The sequence below is a fragment of the Fringilla coelebs genome (genome assembly GCF_963513975.1).
Source record: "Fringilla coelebs genome assembly, chromosome: 15".
NCBI classification, from domain to species: domain Eukaryota; kingdom Metazoa; phylum Chordata; class Aves; order Passeriformes; family Fringillidae; genus Fringilla; species Fringilla coelebs.
Window position 1 is genome coordinate 11,311,244 of NC_140041.1, and position 23,992 is coordinate 11,335,235.

General features: G+C 45.3%; 1 protein-coding gene across 1 annotated transcript; it reads right to left on the minus strand.

Moving 5' to 3' along the window:
- Positions 1-14,080: 14,080 nt before the first annotated feature.
- On the minus strand, positions 14,081-21,845 carry NME5 (NME/NM23 family member 5). The gene is made up of 6 exons (XM_084216113.1): positions 21,807-21,845; positions 21,539-21,705; positions 19,559-19,764; positions 19,090-19,190; positions 17,961-18,079; positions 14,081-15,619 (listed from the first exon to the last, which is right to left on the minus strand). Exons 2-6 carry the CDS (start codon positions 21,665-21,667, stop codon positions 15,548-15,550), a joined length of 627 nt encoding a protein of 208 aa, XP_084072239.1. The 5' UTR covers positions 21,668-21,705; positions 21,807-21,845; the 3' UTR covers positions 14,081-15,547.
- Positions 21,846-23,992: the final 2,147 nt, after the last annotated feature.

Below are 23,992 nucleotides of genomic sequence, written 5' to 3' on the forward strand. Positions count from 1 at the left end.
TGCAAATGCTCCCGTGCTGTTTTATCCAGGTCTCCCTGTGGCTCCCTGTGTAAACACAGCCTCGGCACACACGAGAGCCAGAGCAGGGAGCTCAGCTTGCAAAACACACCTTTGGGAAGCACAGCTGACTTCCGTGCTTTTCTTTTATGCAAAGTGGGTTTTATTAAAGCTGGAAGGCTGACACCATCAGTTAGGGGGGCTATGCTGCCTTCAGGGTGGCTATTTCTAGTAACTTACCCTACCAAAACAAAATACCCCAAGATTTTTGAACAGTGTTGCCACAACAGCGGTTGCAAGCCCCCAAAATTTAGGCTGAACTGGAAGTGATAAAAACAAACAAGCAAAGCTGCTTTTCTGCATCTCAAGCACTGGTTGACTTGCCTGCACAAATATTACCCCCAGGCTCTCTTTTTGTGTTGGTTTGGACTGTGCTCCAGAGCCCCAGCAGCTGAAGGCCCAGGGTACCACCAAAATCCCACAAAAGGAGGATATACAGAGCACAGGACAGTCCCTGTTGATGTGGTCACAGAGGAGGGAAACTATTTCACCAGGATAACTCCCAAGCACACAAAAACCTTCCTGCTGTATATCAGCAGCAGGTTAATAAAGCATACAGGTAAATCCTGGGAGATGAGGGCTCCCAGAGAGCAGGAATGGGCAGGACATGCTGTGTGTCATCTTACCCATTTCTCTGCATCACCTTTTCAAACTGACATTAACAGGGAAAATAAGAAGGAGCAGGTTTGTAGGTGGCAACAGCACCAGACCAGACCTCTGTCCCACAGAGGCTCCATCCCAGGGAGATGGGGCTGGGGAGGGAAGTAGAGATACCACTGCTGAGACCAATCCTTTCCCACTGAGCCCTCCCATTCCCACCAACTCAGCATTCATATCCCCCCCTATTGTATTAAATGCTGGAGATGAACTGTCCTTCCTTAAATTTGTCATCAAAGCCATCTACTTTTCTGGTTCCCAGTCTCTCTAAGGCAATGAGCAAATCACCCCAAAAGCCAGAGACCAAGTGCAAACTGAAGAAAACTCAAGAGAAAGTTGCACACCATCCCATGGCACAGATTTCCTTTCTCTTTTTGTACCTTGCATAGACAATACCAAGACTGAACAAATACAAAAATCAACTCTATGGCTTAGAGTGGCACCTTGCCAGAGATATTACAGTCCTGGAGAAGCTGAAGCTTCGTTATCCTCCCCCTTGTTGCTTGGATACAACAGTCATCAATTCTCACTACATTCACTACAAAACAATAGAAATTCAGGATCATCTTAATCCATCACAGCACTGTCAGGGAGCCCTGACACCCCTGCCTGCTGCTGTGCTTTCTGTAATAACCCTCACAATCGCCATGGGGCACAGGGTAACAAACTGAGGATGCCACGGGACCGAGCTCATCCTTTCAGCTGGGATTTTACCTGGGCAGCTTTTTTACCCCTGCAGAGCAGCTTCCAAAGTAAACATGAGCACACTCAGCAGAGCACAGCCCTGTCACTGCTGCTCTGTCAAGGGCTGTGGGGTCACTTGTATAGTTCTGGAGCAGCATCTTCATGTTTGACCAGCCACTGGCATGGACAGAGCACCCTCTGTGATGAGAAATCTGTGAAATCAGCTCAGCATTGCCATTGCCTTTCTGGAGGTTTGACACCAGGGTCCTCCAGTGTATTTGGGCCTTTATTGTGGGAGAGGGATGGTTTACAATCCATTTCTAGTGAGAAAGGGAAACATACTCCAAATGATGAAATAATATATTCCAGCTATAGCATTGCCACAGACCAGGGCAGGTTGATGTCAGAGGTGCCTGCTCAACTAACACAGGGTCAGTTTTGGGGTGCTCCTACCATGATAACAGCCCAGGCTAAGCCCACAGGCTTTCCCAGCCCTTCCCATCTCTCCCAGGACTATCCCTGTCCCTGTTTCACCAGCTGCCTCTTGGCCATGCTGTGCTGCTGTCCAGGTGTCCATCCAGCACCCTCACCAGGGACAGCAACCCCCAGTTTCCTTCTGGTTTCTCCTTCCCTGCAGCTGGAAATGCCTGCACAGCCTCACTCCCCTTCAGGCAGGAGCATGGGCATGCCTCAGGTGGCCTTGGCTGGGGTCACTTCCACCAGTGCATGCAGGAGGTGAAGTTTGGGTGCAGGCAGACAGCACATCCCAGGGCTGCCCAGCACTCAGGGCCAGCCTGGGGCTGTGCTTGTGTGGGGGCTGGGGATGTCACCTGGCTCAGGAGCTGGATCTGTGCTGTTTCCTTTGCTCCCTCTCCCAGAAGAGAGAGCAGGGATGGCTCTGGCAGGGAATTCACACTATCATTGCCCCGGTGTGCCCCCACAGCCCCTCCCAGCAGGCTGGCAGAGACACTTCAGCTCAGAGATTGAGGCACCTGCCCCAGGCTCTCCCCTCAACAGGTCACACTGCTGCACAGTGACCATCAGCAAGCAGAGAACTGAATTTATTCATACACAAAGTGCAGGTTCTGCAGATGATTTTGCAGTCTGGAGGTGGATGGATTTTGGACTGCTCCCTTCTGCCCTGGTCCCACCCCAGCTGGGGGCTGTTCCCTCCCCCAAAGCCCCACCACAGCCCCCACTGCATCCCACCAGCATCCCAGCCTGCTTCCCTTCAGCTGTTAAATTCCTTGCCTGCTGGATTACCTTTAAATTATGCCCCCAGTGCCCTTTCATGGATTATAATTCTGCATGAGATGTTTGTGCTGTATCCTCCCCCAGTATTAAAGTGTCAGGAGTGTATCCCCAGGCCATCCATCTTCAACACTTCCGCAAGGGCTTGGCAATTCTCTGACATGAATATTATGGCTCTCCATGCAGAGCCTCCATCACTCAAGCTGACAAGTGTTAGAATCTCCTCTCTTGAGCAGGGTAAGTGACCTTTTCATATGCAGCGTAGATTCCCGGTCACGCTGCATCTGCTGCAGGGAAACCAGCGAGTGCCAGCAATTCCCTGCAGTCTTAACAAACAACTCACAGGTCCTCTTCCACTTGCAAAACCAACCCTAAGCAGGAAAAAGTTAAAGGGCCTGAATCAGCCCCTGGTTACCTGCTGCTAGTGGCAGTCCCAGAGAGGAGGATGAAAAAGCATCCATTTATGGGATTAAATCCATGGGATTTATCAGCAGGAATTTTCAAGGAAAGTTGGGAGGATTTGGGTGTGTGGCTTGTTGGAGTATACAGGAAAGATTTTTGTAACCAGTTAGTGACTTTGGTGACTTGGAAATCTCAACTCTAGCTTTCAACAACATATTTTTAAGTGAGATGCTTGAAGTTAGATCCCTTAACCAGTCTGATTTTCAAAGCTGCTGGACTCCTGGGCTTCCCACAGTTGCGTGCAGGAGCTTCCCTCCACCTGTGCCTAGGGAGAAGCCGAGGCAGAAAATAACCTCTAAAGCTCCTTTTCAGCTCTGACTTCCCAGCTGTGCTGTCCTGGGGACGCTCCAGTCCATGTTACCGACAGAAGGTGAATCCCCTGCAGCTGAACTGTGCGGTGATCCAAGTTAAATCCCTCCTACAAAATTCACACGTTACCCCAAGTCTTTGGCTAAAGGGGTGCCTAATTTTTTTTCCTTCCCTAAAAGGCAAAGGGACTTTCAGAGGAACTTTGCCACCTTCCCCTTACAGAGGGACTGGTGTTGGCTCACTGCCAGCACAGAGCAACAAACACTTGTTAACACCTTTTCGGCTCCCTGTTAATAAAGTCAAAGCAATTAACAGCTTCACTATTTACAAAACAAATCCTCTTTGCAACACCTGAGAAAAAGAGTTACAAGCGTTTCCCAACCATTTCTCAGTTGGGGAGGACACCTACAATAACTGTCTGCCGGGATGAGCTGCATCTGCTTTCCCTGGCTGGAGAGAATATGGAATGCTGCATATTCAGTATGAATTCGTGCTGCATTTCCAGCCAGGAGTCCTGATCAAGCACTGGTCTACTGGGAAAGGTTCCAAAGGTTTCTCCAAGGAGAAAGAGGTGTACAGGGAGCCAGGGTGTCAATTTATCACCCCTTGCTGGTCCGTATTTCTGGTATGGCCACATGGTACGGGAGGTGGACACAGAGCAGGTTGGTCCCCTCCAAAAATGCCCCCGGGGTGGCTGGGAGGGAGCTGGTAATGTACAGAGTATTTTCACCTCTGCTGGGGGATTCACAAGATCCCCCTCCTCTTTTTCTGGTTCCCTGCTCTCTCCTAGGATACAATGCACTTTGCAAATCACTGCTGGCTTACAGTGCAGTAAATTCTCCCTTTTCAAACAAGCCCCAAGGAGTTCAGCCATATAACAGAAGATTGACAGATTACAGAAAATCAGATAAATGTAACTTGCAATGTACATTCAAAATTAATTCCTTCCTTCCTTCTCTTTTGCTCTCCTATCCTGTTCCCCCTTTACCAAACACACAGAGTGGTTCATATTTTATGAACAAGAAGGATGAGGTGCTCCCTAATTAAACTATTATTTATCTGTAGAGATGGCTGCTGGGACAGCTTCACACAAGAGCTCTCCCAGACAAAGTGGACTTGGCCCAAACAGTTCTGGAGGTTAGAAAAGACCCTTTTAAAGTGTGCAGCAGGACCCACACTCATTGGACTCTTGGACCCACACTCATTCCTCCCAGAGGGTCTGAAATGCAGAGAGGAAAGGAGAGGGAGTTGGTGGTAACTCCAAGTGAAGTAAAGAGCAGAGATTGGTGGCCACAGCTAAGAAATATTCACCAAATACAGTCAGGATGCAAAGATGAGTTGCAGTCATGAGGGACAGAATGAGTCAGAGCCAGAAAATGAAAGAGACTAACCCTAAATCTGTCATAGAATGGGACAGCAGAGCTGTACAAGCAGTAGGATGTGATGGGAAATAGGGAGATTTCTAATAGTATTTTAGCTATTCTTTCTCTTTCTCTCTCTATTCTTTCTTCAGTGTCCCATGCAACATTAATTGAAGCCCCTTGTGGGCACAGCCAGGAGAGAATAGCTCGTCAGGGGACATGTGAGCACAGAGCCTGGACAGTAAAGGGCCCTTCATTTCCTCCTCTGATGCTTTCAACAGCACATGGGATGCCATAAAAGATGGTAATGCCGAGCTCAGTGGAAAGACTGTAAAACAGTGGGGAGAGGCACAAGGGTTACCTCACTTGGGCTCAAACTCAGGCCATGCATGGGCTGAGTTTGCTGGTTGTGAGCTCTGCTGGGGACCACAGCTGCACTGCCTGTCCCCTCTGGCCTGGCTGCCAGCACCCAAACTGGGCTCTGATGGCCCATCTGGCCTGGTCTGAAATGTTGGGTTCTGATGTCAGTGGGACTCTCTTTATTGGCTCAGATCAAGCCTGGATACATTTCTTCTTCTCACATTTCTTCTCAATTCCACAGGCTTCTCTAACTCACAGAGCTGTGGCTCCTGGCCTGACACTTCTAGGGGATCATCCATCAAGAGCAGAGCTGGCAGTTTTAAAGGCAGTAATTTCTATTTCTCTCCCTTTTGCCCAGTGCCTTGAAGCTAAACCTACTCTGGCCCAGCTCTTCATTCCCACTCCTGCCAGGCAGATTTCTGCTGGCCGGCCGCCAGCAGTTGTGATAGGGACAAGGCACCTCCTCCCTAAGTGGATTTTGAAGCCAATGAGCAGGAGAATAATTAAATTAACTCAGCCCTGAATACCTCCCGAGGTGCCAAGCACTCCCAGCATTACAGCTGCACCACAGGTGTCTGGAGAGCAGGTAATTCCAGTCAGGGCCAGGCTGCAGATGTGGCTCCAGGGACATCTCTGCTGGCACAGGGAGCACCAGCCAGTCCTGGACAGGAGCACTGGCAAGAGATTCTCAGGATGGCTTTGCTCAAGCCAGCTTGAGTCCAGGAGTAAGACAATATATTTATGCTTTGATGTGCTTAAGTCAATAAGATTTATCCCAGGGCAAACAGAGTTGTGCTTCCCAGCCTGGACTACTTCACCCTCCTACTTCTGGCTTGTCCTATGGGCTTTCCCCCACAGGCTGTGAGTGCTGTCATCTCGGGTCTCAGCCCCTGTTTTAGAGCCAACCTGCTAGTGGAGTTCCCTGAGACACATCTGTATGCTTTTGACTGCAGCACATTGATTTCTTTCTCTCATCTAGCACAGGCCATGAGAGCTGGATGTGGAATTTGGGAATGATCAGGTCCCAGCTCCAGCTCCAAGGTGTGCATGGGGAGCCTGGCCCAGCTCTGGCCAGGGTGGAGGCAGGGCAGAGGACATCCCCACGGCAGAGCTTTATCTCACTCATCACCAGAGAGCTCACAAATCACTGTCCAGTCCCTTTCAAGCAGTTGGGAGCACTAAATTGTCCCTCTTGTATCCAGACACCATCCAATCTCCCAGGACCAGGCCAGGTACAATGATAAGGAGATAGTGTAAATAGTCAAACAGGATGGAGCCAAAACTCACAATTTCCTGTGCTTTAACTCTGCAAGTGCCATACTAACAGGGAGGGCTCTTGGATTATCTCCCATTCCAAAGGGGGCTTTGAGGCCAAGACCTGCCACTGTACTGCTTCAGTGGAGAGGATCTCTGGTTTCATGTTACACTAAGTACAGAGTGCTCTGTACATTTTCAGCACAAATTTAATTACAGCTATGATCCAATAAATATTTGGGAAGAGTAACAAACAGTGCTACAAAGATAACAGAGTGGCAGTCAGCTCCTTCCAGCTCTCAGAGTTTTAAACCCCAGATGGTCTCAGGGGCACTTCCACTCTCTCTGTCCTGTGCAGAAGATAAAATTAATTTCCACATCACCCTGATTAGTTCAGTATCATATAAACTATCCTGCCTCCTAACCAAGCTAACCACTGACAAACCTCTTCAACTCATTCTCTTGGCTGTAAGCAGACACTGACCTCACCCCAGGGAACTATTTTCCTGGAGATGACTTCGGGCACTAAATATGCAGCTACATCTTGGTAGGTTATTAAATCCACATGTGAAAATAAACTCATCTATCATCTCATGCATGTGGTTTAGCTTCCTTTTAAGAAGATATAAATGTACTAGAGCACCCCATTAAAGCAATTTATATGTCTTGCTTTATTTTCCCAGACAGGACATTTCTTCCTTGGAGATTATTGGCTTTTGGGAAAACATATCAACTAAGGACTCATGGAATAACAGAATTTACCTTCAGGTGCTGCTCCTTGAACAAACAGCACCCTGACCTGCATTTTGAAAGATGGGTGACTTTTTGCACAAACCCCTTCAAGCCATTTCTTTTCAAAGCCACATGGGTACATCAAGGCCCAGGGGCTGGAGAAAGGAAAGCAGAAAGCAGCAAAGCTCTGCTGAGATGAGCTCCACAAGCACTCGAGTGCCAGAGACAGGCAGAGAGCAAGGGGACATTCCCTGCTCACCCATGGCACCAGTGTGCAGCTCCCTCTGTGAGGCACCAAACACAAAGCCTCATTTTCTCAGATACCAGGGCAGACACTTCTCTGCTGCCTGAAAGATATGAACTCTTGAGACAGCTGAAATAAATGAAACCAGAGAGAAAAAACCAACCAAAATCCTTTAAAAAAGGTTTGGATGTGCTAGTCATCCTTCTTAATTCCAGCTGTGTCCCTGTCACCATGGACATATTGGCTTTCACCCTGCTCCTCAGAGGTTTGACTGCTAATCCACCCACCAGCTCCTGAGGAATACACCCCCTGGAGACATCACCTGTGTCAGAACAGTCCTCACTTCCCAGCAACAGCACTTTATGGCCCTGGCTGCCTCTGCTATGGCATGTTTTCCATTGCAAGTCTCACTGTGACAAATTACAAACTACTTAAAAACACTCCTTCCACATTAATCATGTAAGAGGAACAAAATACTTCGTGCCAGCATTCTGACACTTGCCCTGCAGAGCCCTTCTCTCCTGGGGAGTGGAGCCCATTGGTTTGCCAGAGCAAGATAATCAAACCACAATCATCACATCAGGCTTGGACATCTCAAGGAGGGATGCAGGAGAAGGTTGTAAGGAAAGAAGCAAATTTATGCTGCCTGCAGTGATGAAGACAAATTTATTGATTGGACCTGAAGGGATGTAAGAGAAAAGGTTTATTTTCTGTAGAGCAAACCATTAGAACTAAGAACATCCCATTTCTTCTCTCATCCCCCAGAGCCTTCCTAACTTAGCTGAATGGGTTAATTTTGACTCATCTTATTATTTCTTCCAAAGAAAAGATCCAAAAAGTTACTGCATTCCCCTTGGATATCTGCACCTCCTGCTGTGGTCTGAACTTAAGACACTAGAGGAGCTGCAATATTAGCTGCACTGGAATGTTTTGGTTTTCCCTTGCAAAACAGCCCCATCTCTCCAAGTGTGAATGTGCTTCAGTTACCTAAATATACTTGAGAGGGGCAGAAAGAAAGGAAATTTCCATTTTTTTATACTTAACTGAAGAATTCCCATTGTTGTTGAAAGCAAACAGAAAAGGGCATGCCTCAACATGTTCTTCTGTCACTATGGACCAAGGGAAGGCAAAACTTCTAGAAGATAATTTTCTCCATAAAAAAATAAGCAATTTCTCATCAGTAATGTGTCACCTCTGGACCAGTGAGGAAATCCTACAGCCTCCATGAGCAGAAACCCTTTAATGGTACACATGTGGGCACATAAAAGACACACTGTATATTTGGAAAACTCCCCTGGCACCAAATACAGCTATTCACATCCAGATGTGGGTTGGCACAGACAAATGAAAATTATTCTGTATTTAAACTTTCTCAACCTTAAAAGAAAACCTGTAGCAGAATTGTAAATTAATACTAGGTGACAATGAAACTATTAATTTTCATTGGAACTGGATAGATAAATAAAGATCCAATTTTTTGTCAGTACAAGGGAATGAAAATAAAAAGCTGCCAGTTTATACTGTCAGGATGTTACAATCTCAGGTCATACCCAAATTAATATAATCTGTCAGAATTCACCTCAGTAGAATTAAACCAGGTGATAGTACCCAAGGACATGACCAAACATCATCTTCTGCAGCAAATCTCTAAAAGCACACATAAAATAGTTCAACTTTGAAATATACTTTACCTTACATCTTTTCCCTCATGTCAGGTGATGAAAGTCATATCAACTCTTTGTACCAAGAAAGAAACCCAACAGCTGAAGCAGAATAAAAATGGCTACAAATTTTAATTTCCTGTCAGCCTTTGCTCTCTGTGCACGGGCCAGTCCTCCTGAGTCCCCTGAGTCCTCTGAGCTGAAGGAGCTCAGTCAGAGCTCTGACAGGAGCATGTCCTGGTGACAGAGCAGAGGATCACACATGTCCTCATTTGGCCTTTTCTCTACCTGTTCTGTTGTACAGCTCTAAACACAGTGTCAGGAAACACCATGTGATTTCCCCTTGGATCACCACCTTTGGTGCCTGCAGACAGCAACACGGAACAGAAAATAAAACAGTTGGAAGTGCAGCTGGGGCAGAGGAGCACAGGTTCTCCCAGCCACTGACTCATCTGTACCCTGGAGAGGAATTGCTCCCACCCAGGAATTGTGCTCAAACCTGCTCATTCCATGCACAGCTTCACAGCTGTGCCAGCTCTGCTTGATTCCCCTCCCAGAGATGAAAGAAATCTGACTGCCAATTTTTGATGACTGCTTTATGAAGTCCAGAAGTGATTGACAGACTTGCAACAGCATTACTGCAGTGATAGAGCTATCTTCATTAAAACCTGATACCACAGAGAGAAACCCTCTACTCATATTCAGGTAGAAAAGTTTCCAAAGAAATGATTCAACATGTAAGAGGCCAAGTGATCCAAGCACAAAACCACTGGCAGACCTTGAGAATACAGGTGTCAAACTCCCCATCCCTGCCCCCAGGTAGGCACTTTCACAGAGCACATGCAGTAACCATCTGCTCGTGCATTTGCCCCTATTTTCCATGATTCTGTGATTCTAGATCCTCCTGCTGCTCCAAGGGAGGACCCAAGGAGTCTTTTCATATCTCCATTCTTTACCTTCACACTTGTACCACCTGTGCACTGCCAGTTCCTTTGTACCTCATTGCCCATCCACTGAGGAGAAATATTATAAAGAAACCAGGTATCATTATTAAAACCACGTTTATGGATGACTTGAAATTGTTCATTCCAGGAATCCCAAATAATCTTAAAAAGGAACATTTTGCAGAGACAGAACAACTGGTTAAGATATATCATGGCTGCTCTGTGCTGTGACAGGTAATGACTAATTAATACCAATAATAATGTTAAGTTTGAAGAATGCCTCAGCACTGGGTCAGCACTCTGGTAAGGCAGTGTTTTATTGCAGCTCATTAAAGGAGAAAAAAAAGCAATAAAAGGCTTAAGAACCATCACAGATCCTGACTATATGAAGCTAATAAACAGTATGATAAACTATCATTTACATGAATAAGAAAAGAAATGGACATTTCATTTCCTATGCCTTTGTTGCTCCCATTCAGTTGCACTGATGGGGCTATTTGGGGAAGCCCCACAGAGCCTGTTTACAAGAGAACTTTGCAAAACAAAGACAGTCACGGTCAAAACTTTGCTGGTCAATTCAGTATATTTACATGGAAGAGCTGGGAAGAAAACAAGTATTCTGAAATAGCCTCCTGGGATAGTTCAGTTGGAAGTGATAACTAGCAGGGAAGGATCTCATGGCTATCTAGATGTGTGTTGGCCACAGAAAAAGCATCTGGTTTTCAAACAGAGGCTTGATCAAACTTTCTTCGTCCAGGCAAAAATAGCATTGCACAACTCCCTGAGCAAACTGGCAACTGCCAAAGTGTTCTGCATGCAGGGAACAGCATTGTCCAAGTCTGCCTCCTGAGAAAACAGGCACAAGCTCTTTGCTTTCCATAAACATGGAAAATGTGCCATGCCAACACCTGAGAATACATTTCAGATGCACATACACCATCTCAGCAGCTCCCAGAAACGATCCCATTTTCCCTCTCTCTTTTAACTAACAGAATGGAATTGCTCCAGATTTACAATGAAGGCACCTAAAAGCACAGTTGAAACCACTGTTTTTAAGAAGACCTTGCTATGCCATAACTTTTCACAGTTCAGTTGCTAAATTACACATTATAAAAATAAGTAAGTGCAATTGAGAGACTGTGTTAATCTCAGAAGTTTAAACACTGCTCTGTAATGACTGCTTTATAGTGGCCCATGGTAAAGTGCTTTATGGGGCGTGCAGGAGATTTGTCCGCACGCGTCCGTTAAACACTGCTGGGAATTTTCTCACACAGAGACCAGGCCTGGCACAAAACTAAACATGGACAAAACAGTGCCTCATTCACACGGCACCAGGAATGCCACCCAGTAAGAAAACACTTTACAACACCTAAGAGAGATAAGAACCACCAGCCAGCACAGCAGTAAGATGTTGCTTTCGACAAAGCAGAATTTCCTAACCTGACAATCCGTGCAGATTCTGGAAGCATGACAAAAACACAACTGTCCCCTAGCAAGGAAGTGAGAGCTTAAGCATTGATTATAAAGAGATGGTAAAGAAGCATGGGTGGTTTGTAGAGTAGTTTACTAAAGCCAGGAGAATTTAGAGCCAAATTAGGTTCTTGAACATAAAAATTCCCTGGAACTTGGGCTGAGTTCACATGTGATTGCTTGCTCAGCCAGTCTGCAGCTGACAGACTGCACCCAACTGCCTTTTCTCTCTGGCCAAACAGGATCCATCCAGGCTGACTCCAATCCCAGGTGAAAAGACTTTTCAATAAATTAAATATGATGGTAACAAAGTTGCAGACATGGTACCAGAGCTGTGTTTTGGTTTTGTTTGTTTAAAAATCATGCTTCAGAATAGCACCACTGCTAGGCAAGATGGGGTTCTCAGGGGTTCTCAAGGGATAAAACTTGATGCCACACTAGACAAGAACAGGCACACCCAGCAAGGCACTGCATGAAGATCTTTGTGAGAAAGCATTGCCTCCCTCAGCCCTAAAACACTCCCAAGCACTGAACTGAATTCTCAATCCTTCAGTGTTACCATTATTAGAGTATCATTCACCCACTTGTCTGCAAACTGCCTTCTTCTCCCACCAACTGCTCCGTCCCACAACAATACCTCATTTCTGGCTCAGAAGACCAACAAAAAGCTCTCCCCTGAGCTTTGGCAGCGTCCCCATGATCACTTGGCAGGAGGCAGCATGACAATGATTTGACAGGCATCCCCCCAAGGAGACTGCACACATCAGTCACGCTGCTGACACGCTCCACACCCGGAGGAGCTCCTCCACACCAGGGGAGGTTTCTGGGTGCAGGCAGCTGCTCTTGATGGACCATCCTAAAGCAGCAGGTTTTCCTGTTTTACTAACAGCAGAAGCAGGAAGCACCTCTGGTGACACTGCCATGATGGCTTGTGCCAAGTCTGCTTGAGTAAAGCAAAGCAGCAGGTAATGAGTAGAGAGGACTGAAGTCCTATCTCTAGTCCAATGACAAATCTACTAAAAGGAAACAGCATTGCAAAAACAATGGCAAGCTATCTCTTTATGATGATCTTTATATGATGTGCAAAAAGTCTTCCCAACAAAAAACCATTATTTCTCTTCTGATTTTGTTTTTTTAAAGGAAACTGAAGAACCACTCTCACATTTTCAGAGGATGAGCTGTTGTTGGGTACCACCAAAAATAGCTAACATTTACTGTGCAGAACACAAATCATCTTGATCTGAATACTCTGAGTGAATGACTGAACACTGACCCTCATCAACTGTTGTTTAAAGGATGGTCAGGATTAATAGCTTAAATGAAGGAATAAACACAAATCTTCTCTTTTCCCACATGAGAAAAACAGGGCCTTGCAAATCTCCATGAAACAATCTTAAATCTCCTGAATTACAGTCCCAGGCTCTGGCCAGAGACTCATTTCTGAAGCTTGGCACGCTGGAATGCTCTGACAGATGCAGGCAATGGGAAACTGCCTTTGACTGAGGCTTCTGCCATCTTTAAAGTATGTCCAAGGTTCCTGGCAGTTTAACTCTTCCTGAAGATAATAAATCTCTTGTGAGACAGGAAGGCTGAACAATCACATACTTCAAGACTATCTCAATCTGTATAGTTCCAAGAACAACTTCCAGTGCAGGTGATAGCAAGCATATGATAAGCAAAGTTCCAGGAGGAGCTCTGTTGAAAAAACAGAATTATAGGAAACAGACTGAACAGGTCATTTGATGGACATAGCTCTATTCCAGCACTCAGGCAGTAAAACTAAAATGAGCTCCCTCAAAGCTAAAAATGCCCAATAGAGCTCAAAAGGCAAGGTAATTATTTTGGTTTGATAGAGGGAGAGGACAGGTGACTCTTTCCCACAGAGAATATCTCACCTTGCTGACATCGAATGGAAACATCTTTCAGTTAATCTGGGTTTTTTTCCCAAAGCTACATTTTCTGTGCTACAGATTTATAACCCTGGCTAAGCCTGTACCACTCTGGGCTACATAAAAAACCTAAGTCCATAAGAAATGTAGCAGCACACACCCCAACAGCCTCTCTTGCGGTGTCACAGCTCCCCCCACGGGATCAGGCTGCTCAGCCACTTCACATTCCCGGGACTGACCCTCTGCCCACATCCCACGGATGAATGCAGGCTCCTCAGGATCTCAGCTGTGACATCTGCTGATCAATACTTGTCCTATGTGCAGGGGCACAGTGAGTCAGGATGGCACCCATGGGAAAAAGGCAACTTCTCTCTTTCCACCTTTTTCTTAGGAAAATGGAAGCAAACACCAGTCAGCAGTTGTAGGTGTTAGCTCCAACATTAGAGAATAATTCCATGACAGATGAACACCTGAATGACTGAGTCTGTATTGTGTGGGTGACAAAGGGGACATTTGCAACACCAGCTGCCCTTGTCCTTTCTCCCATTCCCCAGGTAAGGACCCACCTACTCTCATCCAACACAACACAGCTCTGGCATAAAGCAAAACTGAAAACTCCAGCAGGAACATTAAGGATGTATTTATTGTCAAACAGTAGCACATCAAAATGAGCAGGCAAATGTCATAGTAACCAGCAAAATACAGGAGAATGCCTTGTGAATTCACCAGATTTTAGTTTCTGGCATCTTCAGAAAACGTATTTTTTTATTTGGCTGACAGGAAACCACAAAGCACAACCGTCTTGTAATTGGAGCAATCAAACACATATGGGGACAACAATTATAGGCAAAATAAACTGGCTGAAAACAGATCTGTTTACTGTATTTCTAACCACCTCATACCTTTATTCTTCATTATTTGAGGGTTTGAGCTTTCTTTTTTTTCTCCTTATCTTGGCAGTCCCAAGATTTTTAGGTTTTGGTACTGTAGGGACCAGTTTCTAAATGTTTATTATCTGGGCTGGCAATAGTGGCTTGTTCCACTGAGAGGATAAACAATTCACTTCAACAAAGTTTGATGTTACAGAAAAATGACTTATGTTTCTCATAATTACTCAAATTGGGGAAGCAAGTTTTTTCATGAAACAAATTATGAAATTGCTTGTTTGTTTAGTATTAGTCAAGCATACTCTTATTTCAGAGTTATGAAAATTACACTGTTTTCTTCATTATAGACAGTCAAACCATAAGATACAAAGCTTGAAGCTAACAGCATAAGTACAGCTCTTTGAAGAAAATTAAAAAGCCCCATATCCCCAAAAAACAGTTTAGTTACTTTATAAAAGGCAATAGTGTGGGATTAACCCATTGCCTGTGGAAGAGCACTCTTGTGAAATTCTTCAACAGAACACATGAAAGTTTGAGGAAAACAGAAATTTGTGTACGTTTAGGAGCAGGAGAACACAGAAAACACTCTTAAGGTGAGGTGTTGCAATTAAACACCTTTATTGCAAACATATGTTGGAAGACAACCTTAGTCCTTGACTAAAATACATCTTCTTGTTATACATAATCCCTGAGCCTTTTGCCACCAAGATGGGAAAGGTGCATTGAATGTACCTTCAAATAAATCCTTCAGATTACATTCTGACAAAATACATCAGACTTAAGTGAATCATCTTCAAGGACAACCTTAGCTGGGTGATGTAATCAGCAATTAAAATTCCAAGGTTGCTAACATGCCCTCCAGTAATTGTTTTCTACATTATATCCAAGTAACTGCCTTCATAACTGAATTTATGCTAAAAAAATTGCTGAAACACAACCCTTGGCTTTGCAAAGCACAGGTCAGGTGGATTTCATTTGGGAATCCACACTGCTGTAAATGATTTTGTTCTCCCACACAGCCAAACTAAGAAAAATGTGGACAATAGCAGTAAGTCACACCCACTGAGAACACTGTCTTTTTCTAATCACCCAATGCCATAAATTTATTGTATAATGCTACAGTCACTTTGTCAGTAGAGAAGGTATTAGAACCACTACATCGTGGTTAAGTGTAGGGTTATTTATCCCATGAGGACATAAGCAGTTATGACAAATGCATTTACTTTAGACAGTGTTGGTTATACAGTCAAAGGACAAAAATGACAATACAGATCTGTAACTTGATGTGTGAGATGGCTTCCACCAAGCTCTCTCTGCTGATGCTCTTACTGAGAGATGCGATACTGTAGCTTAGGTTTATTAGGATTGTGTTCAATCAGCCAGTCAGCAAGCCAAATCTGTGAACAAAAAACACAAAACCCAAATGTTTTCAGCTTTCTGTTGCTTTCCATTAAGTTCATAGAAGAATATTATATAAGCATTATTATATATAAAAGCATTATTTGAAAGCTCTGCTACAGATAGATACTCTCCTACTGTGCTGCAAAATTCAGCCCTTTTAGAAAGAAATGGACATGCAGATGACCTGTTTTTTAAAAATGTTCTGTTAAATCTTCACAGCCTATCACTGCCTATACTGCTTTTGAACAATGCACCATGACCTTTAGAAGACAACTTGTCCAGGCAATGTTTATCTTTGTGAAAGTATAAGACCATTTGAGCCATAGTTCAAATAATTCAGCCAGCTCTGTTTTGGAATGCTGCTGCACAACATGCATGAAACTGCTTAATGAAATGTACTGCTGACAACACTCAGAGAAACTTCATCCAGTAATCATTCATTAAGAGTGCCAGCCTTCATGTACTGAATCACCTTACAGCACCTAAAATGTAAAACCCAAACATGGTTACTTTTTGAAATTCATCTTTTAAGCTTTCCAGCACGTTGTACTTAAATGAGAATGTGGGAGGCAGGATTGCCTTGAGTCCTAATTCCATCTGCCAGTCTGGGCCTGGCCTTAGGCAAATTAACCTTTTGCCTCGATTTCTCCACTTGTAAAGCAAAGTTTTTAACACATCCTTATTTACTTCACAAAGCTGTTGACGACTGGTTTCTGGAATGCTGAGAACAACAAACTTCATACCACACTGTGAAGAGCTGACAGAACAGCAGACAGGGAAGGTAAGTAACACTCTGCTTTTACTACCACGTATAAAAGGTTTGCAAAGGGACAGCCAAGCAGAGCACCAGGACAGGTAAAGCAACAACAGCACAGTAGTAAGCACCCAAGACAAAAATGGAAAACAAACAAACTAGCCCAAAACACAAAACCCCTTAGGAAAACTACTTTGGAAAAAAAGAAATCCTCAAATCATTTGAACCAAATAAATTTATCCTGTATTGCTTAAGGCACTGGTTGAGAAAACCTCTGTGCTGACAGCACGTGTTTCTGAGTGCACAGACACTTTCTGATGCCATCTGCAAAAGGAGAGGAAAGAAGAAAAGGATACTGGAAAAAAAGCATTCCAACAGTCTCCCTGTAAGCCACCCAGCAGAAACAAACTGAAAAGCAATAGGCAATATCTATTTCTGAAGCAGTATCAAATCAACACTATTTTCCTTCTGTTACAAGGTCACAGACATTATGGACAACAAAGAAGGTGCAAATAAAATGTTTTTAGCAAAGCTGCTGACACTACTTCATACAGATTTCTTACAAGCAAGGAAGGAAAGCACTGTCTCGATGAAGCTCCTGTTAGATACCTCATAATTGACTAGAAAATTGTGCTAAGAATGCAGATTAACTGGAAGCCAAAGCAATGAGTTAGAAAGATGGGACATGCAACAATTAAAAAAAAACAGTATTTAATATAGTAAAGAGAAAACTGAAGGGAAAGAAAATGGGAATACTCTTCAAATATGCAATAGGTTGCTGGAAAAAATAATACATTGACTCCAACGTCTTTTGGGGATGGCAAAAGGGAAAAAAAAGGTAATGGGCTTAAAATTGGAGCCAGGAGATTTAAGCTATCTTTTAGTGAAAGCTTTTAACAAGTATAATTAAGCACTGAAACAGATTGCCTGGGGAGACTGTAGATTCTCCATAATTTGGAGTGCTAAACCACAGGCCAGACACACATTTGTTAGGAATAGATACATTGGTTTGGCCTTTGGGCAAAGGAATGGACTTCATCTCTGTTTTCTAGATCTCTATGGTAACCGTGCCAGACATCCAGATAAAGTAAACAGGTTACAAAGCTGGAACAATCAAAGCACATTAAACATGGCCTTATGTATATCACACAGTTCATAGGAACACCCCAAGTGATTTTTAAGGCTTTTTTTTTCTGAAAAGTATCCTTTAGAAAAATGCAATGTTGATTGTAAATGTGATAATGATGTAAAATCCACAACTGCCAGCAACTTGCACAGATTAATTATCTGCATGCTTAAATAACTATTGGTGTGAATGATTGGAGCTTTAAGAACACAAAGATACATTAACCACGTTTTTCCAGATGTAAGAAAACTGATTTTGTTTAGGGACTTAAAACACACCCATGTGTCATCTCTAACAAACAAATCAACTTCTTGAAACCAAATGTTAGAGTAGCTCATTAGCTGACAGCTAAAACAGCACAGCTCTTCACCAACAGAGCAGTTCTGCTATAATCAGGGAGTTACTAACAGCAAGTGAGTGCACCCCAGAGCTGCCAGCAGTGCTGGACTGCACGTACCATGGGGTCTGCTGGCTTCTCTTTGCACAGCGCAGTGAGCCCTGCCAGCAGCGTGGGCTTCACATACAGGTTCAGGTAATCCCGAGCCCTCTGTCCAGTGGGAACTGGCTCCAAGATTGCTGCAAGGAGGAACCACAGGTGTTAGGAAGCAGCCTCTGGAGTGATTAAACCAAACATCCTTTCAAAGGTTGTTTATATGTGAGCTGCTCTTTTCCTTAGTAAGTTAATAATACACCATGGGTTTTATAGCTTCTCCCACAACAAACTGCAAAGAAACTCCCTAAACTTCTTTACTATGTCCCTGAGGTAATTGTACTAATTACAGTCTATTATGAAAAGGGAGGAAGTCAGATCATCTGGGGAAAACCTGAATCCTTGAAGATGCATTTGGGGCAGAAGACTAACAGTACATCCCATGTTTAGCACTTTCTTCTTCCAGTGTGAAGCTGGTTTCTGAAGACCCTAAAATTCTCACCTTTAGTCTTGCTCTGATTGTCAGGGCAAGAAGAGACATGGTTTACACAACGGGTAACGTTTGTAAGAAACTACAACATATTTTATTAAATTCACTGATACAGCTGACAAAAAGTATCAATAAGATGCCTTTTTCTAGCAGTTTCACTTGCATCTTTCTGTCAAAGAGCAAATCCTGTTACATTACAAACCAGCGATCCTCTTGCAACCTTTCCAGGTTCTAAGGCCCTTTTCTCTAGCACTTAACTTTGGAATTGCACTGTCATGTGAGCATCCAGCTGCTTTTGATTAGTAATTACTCTGAATCCAAGAAGAGTCAGTCTTCTCAAGTTAACCAAGGCTGACTGTGCCAGAAACACTTGCTGGAGTGTAATAGCTTCCCAGTTCTTCTCATTTACCAGCTTTGACTGCTCCAGTTCCCAGAGCAGAGTTTGAAAAGTGGAAGCAATCTCTGTAAATACACTGGCTCTTCAGACAGATTTTTGGTAAGCCTTTCATAGCAGAAAATGTCAGCTTATACAAAAAGAGACCCACAATCCTGTAAAGCAAACAGACCCATCCTCTCCTAAATCAACTGTATATCTGGAGTCAGGGCAGGACAGGGAAGAGCTCCATCCTCCCCAGGGCTGGCAGGGAAGCAAGTGTACCATTTTACCTTCTGGAAATATGAACCGAATTTCCTTCTCTGCTGAGGAGATGCTGACACTGCCATGGAGCCCATTCCTCAGCTCATCAGTCCCGTAGAGTGCTCTTAAGCTGAAAACAAGGGAAATAACTGCTTGGAGGGCAACTGCAAATCCCCTCCAAGTCTCTGCAGCCTGAGAGCACAGAAAAGCAATAGTTATGGACTAATTAACAAGATATTGGCTTGCTTTTGTTTTAAACATAAGAAGTAGCTACCTAAAACCTAATGTTCATACACTCAGCATTCCCCATAAAATAGGTGAACTTTGCATACTAAAAAACTACAGTGAAAAGCTGTTGCAGAAAACTGAAGAGATAAGGAGCCTGTGTCTGTACTGTACAAAGAAACAAATAAAAAAAAAAAAAAAAGAATTCTGGTCTCAATCCAAAGAATGACAAAATAATCCTACTGACTTGCCCAAGGCCAGTCAGTGAGTTACCTGTGAGGGTGAGTTATCCTAGCTCTTAGGCTGTTGGATGGTCCAAGCAATTCCTTCCAGTATGAGACTGCACAATTTCTAGCAAGAACCATAGCAACTATAGGACCAGAACTCATATAGGCTGTTAAATTAGGAAAAAACAATTTTCCAAATTGTTCTGCATAGAAGTTGCTACATTGCTCTGGGCTTAACTGGAGCTTCCGTTTCTATAAAGTGTAGAAGAAAAAAAAAAAAAAGAATTAAAATTCCTTGCTACATTGAAACAGTTTAGAGCATTAAAGGCAGCATGGAGTCCTCTCCTGCAGTCATATCTTCAAGTGCAGAACACAGAGTAACTTCTGAAATTCCACTGATTCACCGAGATAGGATCCTCTTCAAGATAGAGAGCAACAAAGAGCAGAAGTTTTCCAAGTTATTTAAGGAAACAGCCCATTGGAGTAAGATGTGATTTTAGCCCAGGCAAACTACAGCAATTTCTAACTGCCAGATGACAGAGCACTGTACAGAAAAAGCGAAGAGCATTACAAGGGCAGGATTTTATTACTCAGCTGCTACAGCATAATGTTCTACTTTCAAACAAGTTTCTCTCCAGCCCACACTGTTAATTATGCAATTGTTCTATTTTTCATTCAGTGCTTTGTGATTCTCCCAAAAGCTGCCTAGCCTGCAGGTGGCCAGGATCAGGACAACTTTGGGAAGTTATCAGAAACCAGTCCAGAAAAAATTTTTAAAGTGCATTCTTTGAGCTCAAAGTTGTATAACACAAGAGTTCCATATACTCAGAGTCCTAATAACTTTGCTGTCAAAAGTCACTGCAGACATCAGAAGACTCTACTAACATATTGCAATTAAAAAAATAAATAATCTATTTTGTCTCATCTTCTGATACATATTGAATAAATACAAACATGGAATGGCTTGCATTGAAAGGTGTCTTAAAAATCACCTTGTTCCAAACCCCCTGCCACAGACTGGGACACCTTCCACTAGACCAGGTTGCTCAAACCCCAAACCTGGCCTTGAACACTTCCAGGGATGGGGCGGCCATAGCTGCTCTGGACAACCTGTGCCTGGGCCTCACCACCCTCATGGTGAAGAATTTCTTCCCAATATCCCATCTAACCCTGCCCTCTGGCAGTAGGAAGCCATTCTCCTTTGTCCTGGCACTCCATGGCCTTGTCCAAAGTCCCTCTCCAGTTCTCTGGAGCCCTTTCAGGCACTGGAAGGGGTTCTCAGGTCTCCCTGGTGCCTTTTCTTCTACAGGATGAACAAGCACAGCTCTCCCAGCCTGCCTCTGGAGCAGGGGGGTCCAGCCCAGGGAGAAACCTCATGACCTCTTCTGGAGTAGCTCCAAGAGATCCATAAATAAATAAATACACATAAATAAAACAACCAGAGAGGTTAGGGAGGAAGTGAAAAAAACAAACCAAACCAAACCAAAACAAGACTGCGGAGAGGAGGAGGAGGGGGACCCTGCTGCCCACAGGTGCGAGGGAGCAGCGCCCCCCAGCGGCCGCCCGGCACGGCATATTTAAATATTCATAAGCTCATTTCAATATTCATCCAGTCTATTTACCGTAAAAACATGGAAACAAAAAATTAGTTAGGCTGCAAATGGCCAGCTAACAAATTCAATTAATTCTCTAATATCCACTTGCACACTGCACAAAATCTTGTGAGATCTGAATTATATACTCTCCAAAGAGTTGCCCTGGAAAACTCACACATCTGCTCCCTATGTTTGCTAAATCTGAGTTTATTAATACTGTCTGTGTTTTCCTGTGGTCAGCAAAATAGTTGGTCTGCTCTATTCCATCCCATGCACCAAAAAGCATCTCCTTACAGAATCTGGCAGCAACATTTAATGACATGAAGAACGTGAAACGATTTTTGGACACACAAGCTTTTAGTTACTGGCTTGATTGCTAGATTTCCTGACTTAAAAACTACAGCTATTTTCTCTGGAGCACAGCCTGTTACCTGAAGGATGTGGAATCCTGATCGGAGAATGAGATCCTCTATTTCTTCTTCTTTACCAATGACATCTGGTTTGATGATAGCCAGAGTTCTTTCCACATAAATCTGAGGTTCAGGCATTACGGCCTCCATCCTGGCTTCTAAATTAGAATTCACTTGCCCCTTTTGCACTGCAAGGACACCAGTACATGACAACTGGAATTAGTCTACTGCAGAGTCCCCTATGGTGACACTCACCGTGTACTCCAGGAACAGAAAGGGTCATACCCACCTCGCAAAATCCATGAGATATGTTCTCTGCACTTGTTAGCACTCTGTAGTTCATATTCCCATTTTCAGTGCAGTGGCGTTTTATGGAAAATAAGGCCAAAATTTAATGTTTTTATTCATAAAGTTGGACAATGCATGAGGAGAGGCATTTTCACACACCCTGATGTGAGCTCCCTGCGCTCCCACACCCTTCATCACCATCAAACCCCAAATCTGTATCCTCACACATGAGGTCTGCGGGTGGGACTAATGACTTGGAACTGGTCTGCCATAAGCCTTGGGGTAATTTCTCAATGGTTATTTAATTCCTGTATTTATGGGCTCCAGACAAAGTGCCAGTTTTCTGACTGAGCAGACATACTGGCAAGCTGAGAGCACAGAATTGTGTTGTGAGTGGTGGAACCAGTGACGGGGCTTCTGACAGACCTGTGTCCATTTGCGACCTTTTCATCACGCATTAGTCTGGGTTGGGAGGGACCCTGAAGACCATCCAGTTCCACCCTGCTATGGGCAGGAACACCTTCCACCATCTCAGGTTGCTCCAAGCCCCATCCACCCTGGCCTTGAACACTTCCACGGATGCAGCAGCCACAGCCTCCTTGGACAACGTGTGCAAGAACCTCACCACCCTCAAAGCCAAGAACTGCTTGCCAGTATCCCACCTAACCCTGCATTCTGTCAGTGGGAAGCCATTCCCCCTTTTCCGGCCTCTCCCCGTCCTTGTCCCAAGTCCCTCTCCATCTTTTTTGGGGCCCCATTAGGCACTGGGAGGGAATTGAAGGTCTCCGCGGAAGCTTTGCTTCTCCAGGCTAAACACCTTCAGCTCTCTTAACCTTTTTGAGAGAACTGGGAGCTCAGGGTGCTGCGGGGAATCCTGACAGAGCCTCAGAGAACTGCACACAATGGCACCTGCAGCCCTTCCCTCGCCCGCTGCCTGCCGTGTCCCCACGCTCCCTGACTCTCTCCATCCGCCCTGCACCAGACCCAAACACGCAGACCCTGCCTAGCTCTTCCTGCTGCAAAGTCCGCTTGTAACCCCCAAATCCACCTGCCTTAGGGCCCAGCCGGCTTTGCTATCGCGGCCTCCGGGCCTCCGCCGGACGCGCCGCCGTTGCCGGGCGATGGCGGGGCCGGCCCCGGACACAAGATGGCGCCCGCGGGCCTCGGCGGGGCGGGACGAAGATGGCGGCCGGGAGCGCCGCGGTGATGGCGGCGGAGGCGGAGCGAGCCTCAGGACCCGCGCACACAAGGGGAGACCGTGACTGTCCCGGGATGGGCTCCGCATGTGGTGCGGGAGTAAAGGGCGGAGTGCCGTGATCTCCGGGGCTCATCTCAAAAACCTCATTCCTCCCTGACAATAAAAGCTTTATGTCGGTTTCACCTCACGCTCAGAACTGCTGAGGGAGCCACGCGCTCACAGCAAACGCTCGTGAAGCGACGTAGCGCGATTTATTGGCGGGGAAAAAGCAAAGGAAAAGCCAGCAGCCGTTCCAGGTCATTTCTCAGCGTTTGTGGGGGCGGCTCCTGCGGACGCGCCTCAGCAGCGGCGGCGGGCGGGAGCTCCCGGCACAGCCGGAGCGCTGCCCCGAGCCACAGCTCTCTAATGGTGGCTCTCGGCACTGCGAGCCAATTACAGCGGCTCCCCGTGCCACTTCACGGTTAAGACAAAAAGGTGCAACGAACAGGAAACCTTCGCTGTTCTGTGCAGTAAACCATCGTGAGCTGGGCATTAAGCAGAGCTGGGGAGCCGCATTCTCTGGGGATTTTCCCCAAACTTTACCGCGCCGTGGTGCCAATGGTTTGCTCCCTACACGTGGCCTATTTCCCCGGCTCTCTGAGGCAGCCCGCTGGCAGGCTGTGCAGTATCCACTGTCCACCCACCGTGACCCACAGCGGCCGGGCACCGAGGCGCGGGGTGCCCCGGTGTCACCTCCCGTGCTTGTTTACCGGCGCTCCCGGTGGAGCCGGGCCAGCTGGCCCCGCGCTATCGGGGCGTGGGTGGGAACGGCCCCGATAACTGCGGCGCTGCCTCCGCCGCCCTGCTCCTCTCTCCCCCTCTCCTCGCCGTGTGCTCACAAAACTCGGCCAGCCGAGGTGCTGCAACACCTGGGGCTCGCGGCTGAGTTCGGCCAAAACCGGACATTGCTCTCAGACCCTTGAGGTGACACTGACAAAGGGACACAGAAA

Bases quoted from the DNA above. Each gene is read 5' to 3' on its own strand.
- NME5 (XM_084216113.1), bottom strand. From the start codon at position 21,667: ATGGAGGCCGTAATGCCTGAACCTCAGATTTATGTGGAAAGAACTCTG. The intron at 19,191-19,558 runs GTAACTCACTGA...CCTTGTTTTCAG, and splicing joins AGGATAACTCACCCTCACAG to CTTAAGAGCACTCTACGGGA. The intron at 15,620-17,960 runs GTACGTGCAGTC...TTTTGTTCACAG, and splicing joins AGAAGCCAGCAGACCCCATG to ATTTGGCTTGCTGACTGGCT.